This window comes from Saccopteryx bilineata, chromosome 2, assembly GCF_036850765.1.
Source record: "Saccopteryx bilineata isolate mSacBil1 chromosome 2, mSacBil1_pri_phased_curated, whole genome shotgun sequence".
Classification (NCBI taxonomy): domain Eukaryota; kingdom Metazoa; phylum Chordata; class Mammalia; order Chiroptera; family Emballonuridae; genus Saccopteryx; species Saccopteryx bilineata.
Window position 1 is genome coordinate 37,865,251 of NC_089491.1, and position 10,198 is coordinate 37,875,448.

The 10,198-nt window shown below is 47.1% G+C and overlaps 2 protein-coding genes across 3 annotated transcripts; one reads left to right on the plus strand and one right to left on the minus strand.

Moving 5' to 3' along the window:
- Positions 1-145: 145 nt before the first annotated feature.
- On the minus strand, positions 146-2,844 carry CCDC107 (coiled-coil domain containing 107). Of its 2 annotated transcripts, none has more exons than XM_066256807.1 (6): positions 2,683-2,844; positions 2,449-2,600; positions 1,073-1,133; positions 897-987; positions 710-822; positions 146-343 (listed from the first exon to the last, which is right to left on the minus strand). In XM_066256807.1, exons 1-6 carry the CDS (start codon positions 2,786-2,788, stop codon positions 291-293), a joined length of 576 nt encoding a protein of 191 aa, XP_066112904.1. In that variant the 5' UTR covers positions 2,789-2,844; the 3' UTR covers positions 146-290. The 2 variants fall into 2 exon arrangements, with proteins under 2 accessions (XP_066112904.1, XP_066112903.1); XM_066256806.1 differs by lacking the exon at positions 146-343 and adding an exon at positions 376-630.
- A 5,184-nt stretch (positions 2,845-8,028) lies between these two features.
- Positions 8,029-9,720, plus strand: SIT1 (signaling threshold regulating transmembrane adaptor 1). The gene is made up of 5 exons (XM_066254703.1): positions 8,029-8,276; positions 8,392-8,527; positions 8,614-8,672; positions 8,775-8,836; positions 8,914-9,720. The coding sequence occupies exons 1-5, from the start codon at positions 8,213-8,215 to the stop codon at positions 9,145-9,147; spliced, it is 555 nt and encodes a 184-aa protein (XP_066110800.1). The 5' UTR covers positions 8,029-8,212; the 3' UTR covers positions 9,148-9,720.
- Positions 9,721-10,198: the final 478 nt, after the last annotated feature.

Here is a 10,198-nt window from a genome sequence, read left to right on the forward strand (position 1 = left end):
ACAGACGAGGGGATCTGGGGCTGATAAGCTTGGTGCTATGTCTATGCCAGTGTTTATCAAGATTCTGACTTTGCAAACATGGCTATTTTTATGGTTTTATTTTCCCACTAGATTTAAGTATTTTGTAAAAGCCTTTGTCTTGGCTATGTGATATGAGAAAAGGGATTTTTGTGCCCTCAGGGCTGGCATGACTGTGGCCTTGAGAACTGAAGGAAAAGGACTGGAGCTCCCTCTATCTTCTCAGCTCTCACACTGGAAGGCAGCATCTTTGTCCTAATAAGGGAAGCTTTTCAAGAAGGGCCAGTTGTTCTTAGGCACCTAGTATGGGAGTGTGTGTGCCCAGCTGGAAAAGAAAAAGCACACAGGAGCATCCAGTCACAAGAACAGACTTTGTTTTACTAAACCTTCAGCTGTTGTCCCTCCTTCCCAGTGGGGCTGTGATGGGGCCCTTTGCGGCAGCCTTGCTGCATCTTCTCCTGAGCCCCTGCTTCATTCCCCAAGGAATAGCGAGATTCCTTGTTTCTGTGGTCCAGCTTAGGGGCTCTTCCCAGGCCTGACTGTCACCAGCCTCCTCCTCCTCCTCCTCTTCCTCCTTCATATTTAAGTTCTCAGGAAAGGGTATGCTGGCCTCTGTGAGGGGAGGATCAGGCATGTTTCAGTTTCAGAGATTTTGTCTCTACCTCTACCACTCTCACCCCCAGCCTGTTACCTGGGTCTGGAACCTCCATGCCCTTGTTTGGCTTGTTCTTTTGTAGCAGCTGGTGGACGGTGTGTAACTTCATGTGCAGAAGCTCCCGCTGGGCTCCAGCCAGGGTAGTCACACTGTGGATATGTCTACTCAGAGACTGCCCAATCTATGTCTCCATTTCTTACCTGCCATATATTGCTCTCCTTACCGCTCAAAAAGGGGGTCCAGCTGGGCTATCAGATTGTTCAGATGTTGTTCTGTCTGGGCCAGCTGTTGTGTCAACTGGGCCAGCTGTTTCTCTGGGGGTAAGGGGGAAAAGGAGAGCAATGGTTACTTCTGCTGTCTCCTAGTTCCCCACCAAGCACAGACTTCTGGAAAACCCACCTGACTGCAATGATTCCTTCTTGCCTGCCTCCTCTTGGAGAATAGCAGCTTCATCTTTCCCCTGTTACAGAATAAGGAAAGGGCGATACTGCAGCAACAAGGCCCTCCATCACGCCTGTCTCCAAAACCAGTAAAAGGAGGAAGAGAATTTGAAGTAGAGAAAACTATTGGGTTTTTACCTCAGAGAATCACAATCACATCTAGTCCAGCTCTTTACCCAGGACATGAGGCAACCTGACAGTACACCCTCACACATGGTCATTTGGTCTACTGTAACACCTCCAGGAAAAGCAGCTCCTCTCCCTCCAGTCTGATAAAACTCTGGTTTGTTAGTTTATATACAGAGCCCCAAATTGTCCTTTGCAAATCTTTTCATTGTGCTGATTACAGCCTTCCAAAATCGTGTCTTTTCAACATGATAGCCCCTCGGGAATTTGAAAACAAGTAATTTCCCCTACCCTTTTCCCCAAATCTGGTTTAATATCACCAGTCTTCAGTCAGTGCTGACTTGACCAAGTTTTCTTTGGTTGCTTTACTGAGCTTGTGCTCTTAAAGCAGTGCCCCAAAGAGAATAAAATTCTCCAGGAGTGTTCTGATACAAAATAAAGCACAATACTTTGTTCCTAGCATTTATTTGAGAAATGGGTTGTCACATCACACAAATTAAATAAAATGTTATGTTTCTTTCAGACTATACTTGGGTCCAAGAATAGACTTTATCCTTGTTAAATTTCATTATTAAATTTAGTCCTTTATCCTAGCCTGTCAAGTCTATTTGGTGTCTTGATTACATATCCTTTTTAGTTTTACATCTCTCCAAACTGGTTCAGCCCTCTTTCCCCAATGCAACTGAGTGATAGGGCCAGGGCTGTAGAATCAGCGATGGGGGGTACTCCTTTACATTTCAACAGTTTCAATTCATTTCAAAATGTACTGTCAGTTGTCATTTCAAGGCCTTCCCAAGAACATGAATGAGCCTGCTTGGTTACCTGCTAGAATTCAAAGAACAGTGACTACAGTAATTAACCTCGTGCCAATGTTGGAATCTCACCAGCAACCCCGCTTTTGTGGTATGGATGCTTGTTAGGATCAAATCCCAGCTCCACCAGTTACTAGCTCTGAGTGACCTTGCACAAATGACTTAATCTCTTCATTGGATTGTTGGGAGGACTAAGTGATGATCAGTATTTAAAATTCACCACCGCCTTTCGACATCCATTACCTTGCAGGCTGCTCAAAATAACCCTGTAATTATTGGAAAGCCAAGGAACTGTTCATTTTATAGACTGACCGAAATATGTCTCTTGGTCTTGGTACCCTAACGACCCCGTGGGAAATGCAGGCCCGGGACATGCCCACCCCTGGTCTTCCCGCACCTGCAAACACTTATACAGCACAAAAACCACGACAGCCGCGGTATACAGCGCCCCCAAAGGCAACGCCCTGGCCTGGGCCCTTTCGTGCTGGTCCTGGGGTGGCGGCGGCCGCCGGGGTTCCGTGGCTCTAGGGCCGACCTGGGTGGGGTCCCCTGCGGAGGAGGGCAGAGAAGGGTCAATAGAGCTGAGACCCGTGGGCAGTCCCAGCCTCCCTCCAGCAGCCCTCGCTGGTACCTGAGTGTGCCCAGAGGTCGAGGCTGGGGCGGTCTCCGAGGACCCCGGGCAGCGCAGACACAAGTAGCAGCCCCCATACACCCGCGAGCGAAACTAAGCTCGCCATAATAGGCGGAGGGACTAAAGGCCCCGCGGCGCCAGTTAACCAAGCACTGCAGAGCGCATGCGTAAGAGACCTCCCTGGAAAACCACGCCTACCTCAGTGTGTGGGAGCCATATATTTGCATAGGACTATTGGCCCAGCTTTCCTAATTAGTTTATTTCTTATTTATTTAGGCATCCTACATTAGCTAAGTGCCTCCTCAAATCTTAGAAGAGTTTCCTAGAAAATTGGTTTTTATTTCTCAAACTAACAACCTTCTCACCCTAATCAAAAAATAAGATTTCTATTGGACCTATAAAAAGCGAGACTACAAACTTCTCCCCCTAGTTCGTGCTGAAGGCCTGTTTCCTAGGCTACAGACGAAGGACTTGTTCCTCATTTACGCCTAGGGGAAAGTCCCCGGACCTCTGGCAGAAAGTGCCGCGTGTGCATGCACGTAGACCTTCCCCGCTTCTCACGGTTAAACCCGCCAAGAAGCGATCCCGCCTTGACCGGGAAGCCGAGCGGCGTGTGGCGGGGATTGTCGTCCGTCAGCTCCTCTAGTTACGCAGGCAGTGCGTCTCTGCGCGCACCAACCACACGGGGCTCATTCTCAGCGCGGCCACATTTTATCAAGTTACCAAGTTACCAGTCATGGAACTTCCGTCCTTAATGGCCTAATGATACACCACCGTACCGTTGTGTAATTCATTTCCTAGCCTGATCTACTATGAGCCAGACACTCCTATACAGTGTTTAGGTTTATCGTTGTCCGTATAGAAAATAATAAATAACAATACGAGAATAAACTGTATTTCGCGTACTCACAACTGTAAACTTACTTTTGGCCCACCCTGTAGTAACTCTAGGACCTTTTGCTGCCATTTCTTTTCTGCACAGCGTCTGCACAACCAGATTTCAATTCGTGTGTTCCCTTCATTCAGATCGTTAACTTTCAATTTATTTATTAGCTCAGCTATTGTACTTTCTTGGAGCCACTATTTTGTCAATTATATCTCAATGAAGTTGTAAAAATCCATTTTAATTCATTAAAATAAATTCATCAATTAATTACTGCTACACTGTAAATGCTACAAAAGCGAAGGCCTTATCTCTTTCGTTACATTTTATTCCTTTACCTAGTAAGCGCTCAAGGAATCCTTCCTTGTTGAATGAAATTAATGTTGCCAAAACGACCCTACTGTAAATATAATTAAGCTATTTTTTAATTTAATTTTATTTTTTGTGACAGACACAGAGAGAGGGACAAATAGGGACAAACAGGCAGAAATGGAGAGAGATGAGAAGCATCTATTCTTTGCGGCACCTTAGTTGTTTATTGATTGCTTTCTTATATGTGCCTTGACGGGTGGGGCGAGGGAGGACTGGAGGGGGCTGCAGCAGAGCAAGTGATTCCTTGCTCAAGCCAGCGACCTTGGAGTCATGTCTATGATCCCACACAGGACCCTGCGCTCAAGCTGGTGAGCCTGTGCTCAAGCCAGAAACGTCAGGGTTTCAAACCTGAGTCCTCCGAGTCCCGGTCCAACGCTCTATCCACTGTGCCACTCCCTGGTCAGACAAGCTCTTTTTCTTTTTAATTTTTTTCATTGATTTGAGAAAATGTGAATGAGAGAGAGAGAGAGAGAGAGAGAGAGAGATAGGCATAAACTCATTGTTTCACTTAATTGTGAACCATTGGTTGCTTCTCATATGTGCCCTGACAGGGGATGAACCTGCACCCTCCCAGCACCAGGAGGATGCTCTATCAACTAAACCACGCTACCAAGGCCAAGTTAAAAATAAGAGAATTCAGGTTCAAGAAAGTTAAATATTATTAATCAGGTAAGAGGCAAAGGGGAGATTCAAACCATTTTCTGTCTTTCTCCATATCATGTTTCATATCACCCACCCCTGGGCCTTCTCCCGCCTTCCACAACCTCTGCAGGCAGACTTAGGTAGTCTTTCTCTGTTTCACTCTCTTTTCTTTCTTTCTTTCTCTCTCTTTCTTTCTTTCTTTCTTTCTTTCTTTCTTTCTTTCCTCTTTTTTTCTTTCTAGATTTTATTTATTTAGGGGGAGGGGAGGGAGAGAGAGAAAAAAAAAGAGGGGAGAGAAGAGGAGAAGAAGAAAGCGTCAACTGGTAGTAGGTGCTTCCTGTATCTGGACAAGCCCAGGGGTTCAAACTGGCAGCCTCAGAGGTCCAGGTCATCACTTTATCCACTGCATCACCCAGGCTCACAATCTTTTATAGCTGTATGGAATATATAGGGTCTTTTTCCTAAGTAGACCAAGATTTTGAGGAAAGAAACCATTTTTCCACTCACATTTATATCTCCAGAGCTTGGCACACAAACAAGCTATCGGTACATGTGTATTAAATGAATGAAGGGCCCTGGCCGGTTTGCTCAGTGGTAGAGCGTCAGCCTGGGGTGTGGAAGTCCAGGTTGGATTCCCAGCCAGGGCACACAGGAGAAACGCCCATTTGCTTCTCCACCATTCCCCCCTCTCCTTTGTCTCTATCGCTCCCTTCACCTCCCTCAGCCAAGGCTCCATTGGAACAAAGTTGGCCTGGGCACTGAGGATGGCTCCATGGCCTCCGCCTCAGGTGCTAGGATGGCTCCAGTTGTGGTGGAGCAACGCCTCAGATGGGCAGAGCAAGGCCCCCGGTGGGCATGCCGGGTGGATCCCCTTCTGGTGCGTATGGGAGTCTGTCTCTCTGCTTCCCTGCTTCTCTCTTTGGAAAAATACAAAAAAAAAAAAAAAAAATGAATGAATGAAGTACATGTGATAAATTTCAGAAAGGAAGGGGGCACCAAAGGAGAGACCACACCCACACCCAGGGGAGTTGCCATGGCCAAGCAGACCACCCTGAGGCAGCCTGGGTTGCAGAGCAGTATAGTCCCAACGTTGCCTCCAAGCCAGTTGGTGCAGTCAATGTGGATAAGTGGTTCAGGCCAGGCACAATATGATAAATGCCCCTCACCTGATTGTTGCCTTAGGGAATTCGGGCCCGCTATTGACAGATATTCTGATTTTTCCTCCCCAAATCAACAAGTTGGGATTTTTAAAAATTGGAAATCTCTGTTTTTAAGTGTTGACAAGGAATACTTAACATATTTGACACCTGATTGGGTCATTTAAAAAAATTCTCCTCTTCTATAGGACAAAATCATCTTCAGTAATAATCAGGAAGTGAAACCAATAGTAAGGGCTGTAAAAGAAACCAACAACAAGGCCCTAGCCAGGATAGCTTCACTGGTTAGAGAAGTGTCCCAACACACAAAAGCTGCAGGCCCGATTCCCAGTCAAGGAGCACAGGAAAAGATCGTTTCTGTCTGGGTTAACTTTTAAAAATTATATCATTGTATTTTTTGAGAAAAGAGGCAAAATTTTTTTACCTATTTATTAATATATCTGAGTGATGAATAATACAATTTTTTTGTGAAGCTAACTTCTGAAAATTTGTCAAAAATAATCCTTGCTTATTCATACTTAATAGGCAATATAGCCAAATTTGTCAATTTCCACTCATAGTTCATTAAAAAATACCTTTTATTAATTTTCCTCTCACATTAAACAACAAATAGGAAAAGTCTTAACCATGAGGATGTTTAGTAAAGATTCATAAAATTTCCACTTTACAATAAATTCCAGAAATTTTCAATATAAATGAAAACTCCTAAAAGTTACCTAGAATGACATAATTAAAGTAATTCAAATTCAATTCCTTTGACTGTACAATCATTGTGCTACCATTGTTTATTATAAATCCATGGGTCAAATACAAAAATATGACCTGAGGTGTTGCAGAGCATCTTCCTGGGATGCTGAGGACCCAGGTTCGAAACCCTATGGTCACTGGCTTGAGTGCAGGGTTGCCAGCTAGAGCATGGGATCATAGACACGACCCCATGGTTGCTGGCTTGAGCCCAGAGGTCAGAGGTCACTGGTCACTGCCTCAGTTGTATCGACCAAATTCTCCCCCACCATCAAGGCACATATGAGAAGCAATCAATGAACAGCTAAGGTGCACAACTATGTGTTGATATGCTTCTCATCTCTCTCCTGTCCTGTCTATCCCTCTCCTTCTCTTACTAAACAAACAAACAAACAAAAAACAGAAATATGTACTATCTCAGGAGACAGAAATAGAGATTTTTGCCCAAAGTGAATGCAAACAACTTCAAACTGTTAACTAATTCTAGTTATAAACACATGTAGATGAATCTGCTATGTCAGGGGCCAATTGTATAACTGGGAATTCTCCATATTAACTTCCAGGTAAATTACATTTTTAAAAAATGATAAGTAATACAAAGGTGCTAATTTTAAGATTGTATATTTTTAAAGCTCATCAGTAACCACTATTTAGAACTTAGATCTACAAAAGATTTTTCAGGGAGGAGTACTTTATCACCAACATTGTTTTGAATTGCTGGAACATAGTGGTAATAAAAAGGAGACTTATTTTTACTTTGTTTTGTTTTAAAATTTTTTACAGATGATAACCTCTTACTGCCTGCAACTGGGGGGTCAGGGTCTCTCCTGCCATCCCCATCCTTGGCACATGACTGCAATGATTTTAAGTAAAACAAAACAAAATAGAAACAGCAAAACATTGTATGGGCCAGACAAAACATATCTCTGACCTCTGGGCTAAGGTTTAAATTTAGAACTTAAAATGCCTCTTCTCACATCAGTAGCCTCCCACTGATTGGACTGTCTCTGGGAAGGACAGGTACTCCACTCCTTTAAGTGAAGAAGTGCAAAAAGTCAGGGCTCAGCTTCCCAGGATAATAAGGGGCAGAGGTTTCTTTAATTCAACTAACTTTTGAGATTGATAGTTCTTAGGGACAGTTTGGATAAATAGGGTTGGGAGGAGGGTATCTAACTTTCCCTATCCCCCAAACTATTATATCAGTGAAAATAACAATGACAATGGTCATCCTAACACACTCACCTTGGATCAACATTAGGGTGTGGTGCTCACTAACATGCTCACTGAGGGACACGTACTCCCTCAGGCGACTCAGAGTTGGAGAAAAAGGCAGGCACCCTGTGGCATAGGGAATCTCTGTCATAAACCCTTGTTTCCTTGTCTTGTGGGTCCTGCGTCATGACACTTCTGCCCCCCTTGGGACTTTTCATGGGCTCACCTACACAGTGGCACAGGCCTGCCTCTCTCTTCTCTGGCTGAAGGGGGTACAGGCCCCAAGGGCAGGGGTGCGGGGTTGCGGAAGTTCAGGAGTGCTGGGTGGCACAGGTGCAGGCACTGGGCGGTGTCTGTTCTTTCACTCATCCCTCCCCTCCCCCTTCCTCCCCGGAAACCAGCTACTTTACCATCACCAGTATTGGGGATGATGAGCTGTGGGGGCCAGGCCCAGAGAGGGGTGGGAGTAAGGGGGGCTGCTGCAGCTGTCAGGCCATAAACCAGGCTTACAGCTAGGCTCATGGGAAGGACAGCAGTCATGAGCAGCTGTGACAACTGCACGGCACCGGCACCGCTAGCGCCTGGTAAGCTGGGCGGGGCAGGGGCAAGGGGAGGGGTCACGTGGCCCCATGTTCCATCTATCTGCTGGGATCTGGAGGGTTGGGTTGGGCAGTAACACCCCCCCCCTCACATCCACAGGAATTCCCTCCGTGGCCACTGCCTGGGGACTGTGGGCCCTCTTAGGGGTTGTGACACTGCTGTTTCTCATCTCACTGGCTGCACACTTGTCCCGATGGACTAGAGGACAGAGCAGGAGCCAACCGGGACAGGGATGGTGAGTGGGGGAAAACAGAAATGGGTTAATTGAGAATTTCTCCTTACCAAGAAGTCCCTATTTATTCCCTAAACTTTGTGTTGCAGTTCTGGAGGGTCTGTGGAAGAGGTCCCCCTATACGGGAACCTGCATTATCTGAAGACAGGTAGGAGGCCGGCAGAGGGGACAGGCTCAGGTCCTGGGTGGGTGGGCTAAAGGGCTGCAGAGGAGGAGCAAGAAGTGACCAGATTCCTGTTACCTGTCCCAGGACGGCTGTCTCAAGAACCAGGGCCAGACCAGCAGGATCCAACACCTGGAGGCCCCTCTAGGGTGAGTCCGTTGTGGGTGAGGAAGTGGGGAGGCTTTTTCAAGGGTCCAGTAAACTTCTAACAGCCTTGCATCTCCAGGCTGCAGAGGAGGTGATGTGCTATACAAGCCTGCAGCTGCGGCCTCCTCAGGGCCGGATCCCAAGTCCTGGAACCCCCATCAAGTACTCAGAAGTGGTGCTGGACTCGGAGACAAAGCCCCAGGCCTCAGGCCCTGAGCCGGAGCTCTATGCATCAGTGTGTGCCCAGACCCGCAGAGCCCGGGCTTCCTTTCCAGACCAGGCCTATGCCAACAGCCAGACTGCACCCAGCTGAAACGGAGGGCCTGGCACTGGGAGGCACCCATCACCCCAGCCTTCTCTGTTGCAGGGGTTACTGCTACCCTGTCTGGCTTGTGACTATTTCCCAACAAACCTCCAAAGACAGTCAGCCATTGTCCAGTCACAGGAGGTGATGTTCCCCAAACCTCCTATCTGGGCTGTGAGGGAGACATCTCCGGGGAAAGGCAGGCCCCCAGTTTCTGGGGTATGAAGGAAGCAGAGGCAGTGGTCCCCTCCCCACCTCTTTTCTCTATAGATTCCTCTCAGTCCTCAAACTCCCAAGTTTGCACTTCCTCCCCCTCTGGAGTTTTATCAGATCCTCTCCACTATTCCTTTCTTACAATGTACCCCTGCCACCTCAGTGTCTCCTCAGACACAGGAAGTAGGCAGGGGGGAGGAGCCTAAGAGAACCTGGGTGGGTATACCCCTAGGGAGGCCACGGCCTCCAGGGGTCCTGGAACCTAGCAACCCGAGGAACCCGTCTGGCTTCTGATCTGAGAACCTTGGCAGGAGCCCTGCTCGTCTCCATCCTGCTATTTGTGTTGTGTCCCTAAGGTTTTAAATAAAATTTCTCAAAAAAAGTGTTTAGATTTTTACCTAATGGTCTACACTGTAGACCCCAACAGGGTGGGAATGCGAGCTTTGCTGTCTGCACAGAGCACTTCCTGGGATCATCTAGCTGGGAACCCAAGAGGGGCTGCCTCCTCAACACTGCAGGGGTGGGTGCCGGGGTGGAGGCCGGAGCCCAGCCCTCAGATGTTGGTAATGCTGCTAGAACAGCTCCAGAATTTACATTCAGAGCCATGTTACTCCCATCACTTGAAGTCTGTAAGCTCACCAGCCCCTGACCTACTACTCTCCCCACGGACCCTAGAGCTGTGCGGCACACCCTGCAACCTGGTCATGTCCCCTAGGGTCTCTGTAAAGGTGGGTGTGGCTTCACAGATACGAGGTTTGAGGGGCAGAAGAAAGAGGAAGCTGAGGCTTTTATTTCCAAACTTCTCTTCTTCCCACTTCAAGTCCCAGAGAAAGACAGAGTAGGAAAC